General features: G+C 37.2%; 1 protein-coding gene across 1 annotated transcript in view; it reads left to right on the top strand.

The window, feature by feature from the left end:
* Positions 1–1707, top strand: part of SOX5 (SRY-box transcription factor 5) — a 985194-nt gene extending 983487 nt beyond the window's left edge. The window contains exon 19 of the mRNA XM_059402806.1: positions 1004–1707. Within this exon, the coding sequence (XP_059258789.1) occupies positions 1004–1307 (304 nt within the window). The 3' untranslated portion in view covers positions 1308–1707. The remainder of the gene's footprint in view (positions 1–1003) is intronic.
* Positions 1708–9663: the final 7956 nt, after the last annotated feature.

Here is a 9663-nt window from a genome sequence, read left to right on the forward strand (position 1 = left end):
CCTGCTTCCTCTGGCCGGGCTGGGTGCTGTGTCCTGTGATGCTGCCAGCAACTTCATTTCTTCTGCAGAATTTTCTCAGAAAGCAGGGATAGGAGGTAGCTCCTATTTGGAATGGAAGTTAAAAAAATTTTTTTTTTTTTTTTTTTTAAATTCTGCCCTCCCTAATCTTCCTTCCTGGAAAGAGTCTGTAGGCTCTGTGCTTTATATGCCAATGCATGACTCTCCTCAAAGCTGAGCACAAAACCCGACACGGATGAAATAGTAGACATATGAATGAACAAATGAACGAATGAATGAATGGAGCCTAAATGAACATCATCTATGAATCCCTTCCCAATAGGACCAGCTACATAATTTGTGGAGCCCAGTGCAAAATGAAAATGGGGGATTTCTGTTAAAGAGTTAAGTTCTGCTGCCGTATCTTGAAATTCTTTAACCCAAGCATAAGGTCTTTCTAAGCCCAGGGCCTTGTGCGGCTGCAGAGCTGTCTGCCCTGCTTCCCATCCCCCCAACTATTGCAGGGACCAGGTGGGCAACGAGTTACTGTTCAGTTCTGGTGATTTCTGAGCAATAACAGTTTATTTTGAGAACTCTAATATTTTAGGGTTTTTTTTTTTTTTTCCCATTGAAATTGCATGATCTGTAGTTTAATTATTTCTGAAAACACTGTTGTAGTGAAGGGGACATGAACTTGGGGTCAAGTTCTGCTGCTTAATCTTTCTGCACCTCAGGTTTTGTTTTGTTTTTTATAAAATAAGATAGTAATAAAACAGTTATTTTAAGAGTCAAATAGGTAACACATGTAAGTGCCTTGTGATCTGCCAAGCTGTAGACAGAGGTAAGGTATTGACATCACAGGAGGATGCAACTTTTTGAATGTTGGGCAATAGGATAAGAATCACGGTTTTAGATTTGGGCAAGCCGAGCAGATTCGTTATAGAGTAAGGCGTGCCTCTGAGTATCCCCTCACCCACAGTCTTTTTTTGGGACTTCCTCTCTGCAGGCAACAAGCACAGATCCCCATCGCCACCGCTGGTGTTGTGTACCCTGGAGCCATCGCCATGGCGGGAATGCCCTCCCCTCACCTGCCCTCAGAGCACTCAAGCGTGTCCAGCAGCCCAGAGCCCGGGATGCCTGTTATCCAGAGCACTTATGGCGTGAAAGGAGAGGAGCCACATATCAAAGAAGAGATACAGGCCGAGGACATCAACGGAGAAATTTATGATGAGTTCGATGAGGAAGAAGATGACCCAGATGTAGATTATGGGAGTGACAGTGAAAACCATATTGCAGGACAAGCCAACTGATAAGGGTCAAAAGATTGTTGGGACCTTAGGACTTAAAGAAGCCCTAGCTGGTTCATCCTTACCAGTGGCCAAGCACATTAACTTTCTCATACACTGACTGTTACTTTAACTGTTAGTCTTAAATAGTTGGGACATCAGCTGACTAATAGACCTCAGCCTCAAAAGGCTTGGAAAGGAAAAAAAAAAAATACAAGCAAACAACAATATCAACAACAAGAGATTGAAATAAGCTATGGGTAAAATAATGCCAGTAATTCAGCTGCTACATACAAGCACTGAAGTCTTACCCGTCAACTTTTTTTTTTTTAATAAACTTTATGGCTGTTTGTTCTACAATGTTCTAGAAATTCTCACTCAGGTACACAGTGCCAACAAGTGGCTTGTGAATGTGTTTTGTTGTTTTGTGCTACAATTTTTAAAAAAATAAGTTTTGTTTTGTTTTTTGGGGTTTCTGGGTTTTTTCCTTTTCTTTTTCTTTCCTTTCTTTCTTTTTTTTTTTTTTTTTTTTTGTAATGCACCTGACAGAAAAAAAGAAAGATGAATTTCTCTTTACTTCTCTCCATCTTCTCCATCTCTATACTTTAAAGATGGAAGTCTGTGCATGGGGAGGAAGAGGGAAAAAGAGCCTGTTTTTAACTTCCTTGCTATCCACCACAAAATAAGCAATTATTTTCTTTAGAGGACTTTCTTTATCTATTGCACACCACACTACATCTTTGAGCAAGTGCCAAATTTGTACTGAAGTGTTGACCCAGTTCCTTTTTTTTTTCCTTTCCTTTTTCCTGTTCCTTCTTAAGTTAGGACAGTGTTATATCTTAGACAATCCCTTGAAAAACCTGAAATACCAGCAGCTGGTGAGATTTGACTTTTTTTTTTTCTTAAATGGAAACTGTAGGTGCTGTTCTCAGGTGAAAAGAGAGAGAGAGAGAGAGAGACATAAGAAATTTAGAGAAAAAAATATTTTCTGATCTTGGATTTTTGTGTGTATGTATGTGTGTGATTATGGTACTAATAGGGATAACATTGAACCATTGTGAGTTAAACCCACATCTGGGGATGAAATCCCACATCCTCCTAAGTGACTGGTCTGGAAGCAACCTTGACCTTGACTTTGCACTTCAAATGACAACCAAGATAGGGCTCAGAAATTATATTTTTAAATTTCTAATATGATTATTATTGGATGGATCAGGCGGCCCTGTGTAATCGAGGTGTGCATGTATAACATGGAAGCTACTAGCAAACTGTTCCCAGATGTCCCTTCTTCCTGGTCAGTTGGTTCCACTAATGTTTGCGACTTAATGATTTCTGTTTGTTTTTCCTATTGATAACATTGAGCAAAGCAATCCTTGTTTTCCTTGACTGTATTTGGCCGTTTTCCAGAAACACAGAATTAGCTTATTTCTTCAACATTCCATCCTTTCCTGATCAGGAAATGGAACTGATGATTTTGTAAGGTATTTTTCATCTCTCCATGAAATGAGGCGGAGGCCATTTGCATTTCACAATTGTGGGCCATGTGCATCCCATCCCGTAAAAACCAGGATTTGGTTAAAAGTCAGAGCAGCCTGACAGAAACAGAGCCTGGCTGAACCCAGTGATCCTTGCCACCACTTTCCCTTGCTGTAAGACGAATCCACAGAAGTCCAGTTTTTGGTTCCAGCCGAGGATGTGCGTACAGCAACAACTCATGGTGACAGAACTGCTTGTTTAGATTTCGCCAGCCACACGCCTAGGCAGTTACAGGGCTTATACAAATAAATGCAAAATCACTTCAAGTCCATTGCATTATTGGTACGGAAGCATCAGTTCCGTACTCCAGCCGGGAGCTTGGAGGTGCTATGGTTTTCACTCCAGTTCTCATTTTCCTATCCCACCCCTCAAACCTGACCCCAAAGTTTGATTTTTACACATAAATAAGAAAAACAAATCCTTTTTATTTTTCTCTCTCTCAAAAGACTTGCTCTGGGGTTTTGCTTGGAGGAGCTGATCATATCCTGCATGTCAGAGATTTTGTTTTGTTTTTCTGTTTGTTTTTGATGACTGTATTTTCATTTGAACTGCCTCTTTTTCTAGTGTTGTAATGATGATGATGATAAAATAATAATAATAATAATAGTAATAATAATAATAATGGTCAGCTGTTCCCAGATTAGTAAGTTATGTATAATTTATTTCTCCCTCTCTATTTTATTCTCCTCTGATTTGGAAGTGCAGCCAATAAGCTGTTAGATATTTAAAACAAATTTCCATCTTCCAACTCATATAAATATATATATATATATTTATACACACACACACACACACACACACGTTCACCCACACAATTTTACTTCTCCTTCAGTAAGTTTTCTCCTTTTTAAAAATTTGGCCCCAACAATGTCAAGTTCTGGTGTCTCATACAAAGGAGTGAATAGGAGGGTCGTGTTCAATCTTAATTAACTTATGCTCTCATCACTCATTTAGTTATTTAATTGCCACAGTCATCTAGAGCCAATTCTTTTTTTGTTTTTGTTTGTTGTTTTTAAGCACTCTGGATAAGGAAAAAAATAGACACTCGTTTTATATTGTTATTATGTACAATGTGAAAACAGATTTTTAAAAATTTGTTCTTCGTCTTTGTTAACAAATTCTGACTTATGTGGGTTCACCTCTCACGTTTGCTGGATACTTATTTTACACCACGTTATAAAGATGCTTTGTTTTCATTTCATGACTTTGGGCTACAAGAATACTTTGTTTTAGCTCCAGGTAGAGGCCACTGAGGGCAATCACGGCTGAAACCAATTCTAACGCACTTAGCAGTGAATTGACAAAACACTTCTGTTTGGTCTTTTTTTGTTTGTTCTTTATTTTGTTTTATTTGAAGGGGAAAACGAAATTGTTAATGGTGACCTTTAACTGCTGAAATTCAGAAGTTAATTTTATTTAGTTAGATTGATGTCAGAGAGGCTGCACCGTGGACGGACGGAAACGGGAAGTCCAGAGCCCCGAGTTCTGTCCTCTTGTGTCCTGACATAGAATTCACTGGGTATTGTAATTTCTTTGCCTTAGTTTTCCCCAAAAGAAAACAGACAAACCAATTATATTGATGTTTGAAGTGCTTTCAAGTCATTTGATAAAAGGTGCTATGAATAGCAACTTATTGTGTTAACACGTTGCCTTTTTGGCATTCGATTGGTTTATCATTTTTGTAAAGGATCCTAAAACCTTGTATTCTTTCTCTGTGCCCCATGGTGATCAAAAAAGCGAAGGTAGAGGAAATCAGAATAAGATCAATCTGAAATGAAGATAACATTTCCCTCCTCGATCCTTTCCTACCTCTCATTCACAAATCCCCACTCCCTTCTTTCTCTCTCTCCCTTTCTCTCTCACGTGCACGCAAAACATACACACACATACACGCACACAGGCACACACTCATTCCAGCCTGAACTCTCATTTTATTGCTATTATAATAAATTCCTCCAAAAATAGCCATGTTTTAATATGAATCTAAGAGAACATCACTGGAGAAAATAGGTTAAAGTTGCTCATTTACAAATTACTAATAATTTGGCTGGTTACTGCATTTGGATAAAAGACAAAACTGTTCTTCAGTAGGTTTATACCTAAATTAGTTAAGTCAATTTGTAACATTTATTTGGCATCTGCATTTAAAAGTTAACCATGTATAAAATCCCTCCCAAAGAACATAATTATTATTGAAACCAAATCCTCTTATAAGGAACGAATATTAGAGAGTTTTCTTTGATGATGAAATTATTTCATAGATTTGATTTTGGAGTAAACTTTTACCTTAATTCATTTAAAGACAATTATCTTTAACCATTCCGTGGTCCCAATTTCAGATATTTTCTTAATCCAGAAGTAGTTACTCTTCCCAGAGAAAATCTCTTTTATCACATTTAAAACATCAAAAAATAATTTTCATTCATTCTAATGGGTAAATTATTGAACTGTAATAAACAACTGTATATTTACAAACAGGTTTATAAACTATTTGTCTATCAAGTTAATAGTAAAATAAAAATTCAGAGGTCTGCAAGGAAAATTATGAAGCCCACTTAAAGTGGTTCAGATATCTCTTCTAGGGAGGGCATAAGTTTTTGTTTAGACAGGCTTTTACAGTATTTAATTTTAAAGTTTCCTATAACTTTCAGTTTCCCAAGTTGAAGATGATGTTGTGTTAAGTTTTCTACTGATTGATTCCTGTCCTTCCCAGTGTTTCTGTCACTGGTTCACTAAAACAGTATTTATACAGCTCCACTGGCTCTAAAGCTCTTAGTCCTTCTAACATTTTGGATTTTACAAGTAAAAACGGGAGAAAAATAGAAAAGAGACAATCAAATGCCTGGAGCTTAAAACAAAGTATGTGCAACCTACCATCTCACTTGAAATTTAATAAAATAAATAATTATGTAAATATAACATAGAGTTATAGATTTATATTTTGTTCATAACACATAGTGTAATATAAGTTGTATATTTTCATGTTTTTGGTTTTATGTTACCATTCATGCCACAATAAAAATAAAACAGGAGTTTATGTACTCTTAAAAAAAAAAGATGTGGGTTGCCACCAACCTGTTTTTTGTTTGTTTGTTTGTTTTTTGTTTTTGTTTTTGCATTCTCTTTTTTCAGTATTACTGCCATGCAAGGCACCAATAAAAACAGCAAATGTGTTCTTTACCTAATATACTGTGTTTCTTTTCACAATTCTTGCTGTGAAGGTATAATCTTTAGTTTTCTTATGGAAAAAGCAAAAGTACAGAAAATAATTTAGTTTTCAATATAAATAATCCCAGTCCCTGAAGTGGACTTTGAACCACAAGGATCTACGGATTTAATTCTTAGCGGTGGACATTGCAAGAAGGGACCACCAGACTTCATGATAACGCATCACAGTATACAGGGATCTAGCTTCACTATAATGTCAAAAGATATCGCTCTTGTATGTAATTGAGTCTAATACTCTGAAATCCTACAGCCCGAAGCACTTTTAATGTCCTTTTCCCAAGTTTGATGCTATCATGGGGGCAGGGTTTCCACACTTTAAAATTATATTTTATCCTATTGTTTGTATAGAAAAAAATGTAACGTTCAGATTGTGAAATTACTGAGATCTATAATTTTCACCTTGCTGGCATCTAATTTAAGAGTCTACCCCATTAACCTCTGGATTCTACCTTCAACTTTTTAAGCAAATGTGAAAAAAACGAGAAGCCTCCTTTCCTTCCGATGACCATTTCTGCACGTCTCTTCCACCAGATTATGTTTTTCTAACTTGATAGTTCTGTGTGTAACCGGTTCCTGCAGGGGGTTTTGTTTGTTTCCTCGGTGGCTGGCTTGGTTTTTAAGTATCAAGACGTTGGGTCAGAGAGCCTCTGGTTCGAATGAATATAGAGTCCATAAGAAGGATCTACTCTACTAACGCTCTGCCTGTTGTGTTCTTTAAGCGAAGTATTTTTTTACAAAGACTGGTCCACGGACCACCTGCTTCAGAATTAACTGCTCAAAGTGTAGATTCTTGGGCGGGACTCCAGACGTAGTGAATCAGAAATCTCTGGAGATGGAGATAAAGTTGTTGCTGTTGAACAGCTCCAGATAATCCCGCGGCGTGCCCTGGAGTCTCAAAACAACCAGGAGGTGGGGCTGTTTTCCCTCTCCTACTGACTTTGGGCCACCATGCTTAACCTTCAGCCTCTGTGAAAACCTGCAAGCTTAGGGTCAGCGAGAGGCGTTGGAGACTGGAAAGAGCTCGCAGTCTGTCTCCTCCTAGATGGTGTTTGACCCTCCAGCACCATTTCTGTACGTTATCCTCCTTTCTCTGCTTTGGCGTAGTTCATGGGCAAAGCAGGAGGCTTCGGAGACTCCCAAGGGAGCGGAACACTGACAATAGAAGGGAAACACACAAAACGACACCCACTTAGTATTTGCAAAACAAATTGAGGTTCTTTGGGAAGGAAAATAGCCATTGAAGAAGTGAAGAGATAAACATTCCATGCAGTGTTTGTAATAGACCACCTATGGCTACACTGGTCACAGTCTCAGCCCCTTGCTTCCAAAAACGTCATTATCATAATGGATGCGCTAAGGATATGTGGACGGGGAAAATCTCCGTGCTGAAGCCTGCTCCCTCCAGGGGTGACGTCCCAACCACCGCTACCCTCTCTTTCCTACCAAATAAAGTTCGCTTGGTTTTGTCCTGTGATGCTTCCGTTTGGAAGCATTTTGTTCTTGGCCTTTATGTTTTTTTAATTTCTTGTGGAATATTTAGGACTAGCATGCAATAATGGATTGTTTTCTTTCTGCCAATGCCTTGAACAACCAAAAGAATACTGGCAATAGTAAAATGAAACCCATTTTTTTTCATTTATCTCCGTTTTGCCAATTTCGGTTGTTGGTGTTTGAGAACGTTCACATATGTATTTTTAAGAAATCAGGACACTCATTCTTACCAAATTTTGAAGTTCAGCAGTCATCCCTGTTTATAACTTAACACCGTCACTGAAACCTCAGTTATAGCAATGGAGGTGAAGGGAAGCATGAATTAGTCCGATGTCCGAGTTAAAGAATATTTATGAAAAAAAAAAAAGATTTATTTTTCTTGAGTTGCTAAAGCAATCTAATAGCTAGCTGAGAGGACCTGTTTTATAAGTAAGCATTGTAATTAGTATGTAAAGTGTATGCAAGAGTATTGCTAAAAGTTCTTAAAAATAGTTATGTTTTCTTAAGCAGGCTAAACATCTGTCCTACGATTTTGTTTGTTCTACCAATTTGCTTAGCAAACTATTTTTACCACCAAGAATGAACCAGTTCGGCTCTGATCACAATAATCATTTTTCAATTAGTCAGGTCCAGATTCATGAGATTTTACTCCCCCGTTATTGCCATTTTCTAAATATGCAGGCGAATATGGAATGGAATGGTATTTTGTTGCTGTTCAAAAGATAACTCAAGAGGATGAAAGTTGTTTTACACTGCTGTCGCTACTGATTCAATTTTAAAAGGAAAAAATAATTAAAAAATTACCAGAAGTGTAGGAATTCAGTAGGTCTAAGTAAACACACCATTTTGTACCTTGCCTGTTCAATTTAGTATTAAATTTCAGAGTCTGGAAAGCAATCCTAATTACACGCAAACTGTAAAATATATTTGAAATAAAGTCTTTTGTTTATAAAAATCACTGTCGTGATAAATTTTTTGATAAATTGATGTTATCTTGATAGAAAGTTGGAGAAACCACCACAGGACATAGTTAAATAATTACTTACTTACAAAGAGGACTGACTTTATTCATATTGCTCCAACACTGGCCCTCAGTGAGCTTTTGTTTTCCCTTATACAGCAAACCTCCAACTGACTACAGCGCAAGTTTACAAAGTGTGGTTGCATGAACTTTCGTTTCATTCAGGACTATAATCATTACTTGTAGGCCCCAAATAATTCCACAGCTTCCCCTTTTTATTTGGAAATGATCTTTCAAGCAATGTTGTCTTCTGCGGGGTGAGCATACATGAATGGAATTAACAATCTGCTTTCTTACGGGAAGAGATTATTTGACATCTGGAAAATGAAATGAAGTTGCCAGTCGTATGACATGTGGGCACAAATGCTAACTAACTACAGTTATTGAAAAGAAAATTTTAGATTGTCCTCATTAAGGAGTTACCAATTTCTCCCTAACCCATTAATTCTACACATCTATAAAGCTTTGATATTTTAGCCTATTCTGTCACCCAAATCTTGGACTCTTGCTCATACAATTCTCTGGTGGAGCTTTATCCTTGTCCCCTATTGTTCTAGTAAAATTTTAAAAGTAACTTAATTGTTCAGATATTTAAGATGCCCAGAGCTTATGTTGGCAAACCTTTAGAAAGTTTTGGAAGTGTTACCCTTTTTTCTATAAATTTTAAACACACAACACCTGAGCTTGGGTCATAGAGAGATATTTAAATCTTCTTATAAATAAAAAAAAGTACAAGTCCAGAAAAATGAATGATAACCACATGAGATTGTGCTAATGATTCAATATTTGGCAAATATTAAGTGAACGATGCTAAGTTGGTTCTCCTGGCAATAAAAACGCCTAACATCTGTCAAAGCTGACAAACCTCTGGCTGTCTAATCCATTGTATTGGCTTTATATGATTATGTAGACTCTTACCCATTTTTAAAATGTGGTATGGCTTGTCATAAATCTACACAAAAATGCCCGTACAATAAACACATACCACGGGGTAAGGAGTAAGAATAAAAACAGATTACACATACACTCATGTAGCTCTAATCACTAAACAAAAAAAATAGTCCTTATTTTCATAGCAGTCAGGGCAAAGAAGAAAGTACATGG

Source organism: Mustela nigripes, chromosome 6 (assembly GCF_022355385.1).
Source record: "Mustela nigripes isolate SB6536 chromosome 6, MUSNIG.SB6536, whole genome shotgun sequence".
In the NCBI taxonomy this organism is placed as follows: Eukaryota; Metazoa; Chordata; class Mammalia; order Carnivora; family Mustelidae; genus Mustela; species Mustela nigripes.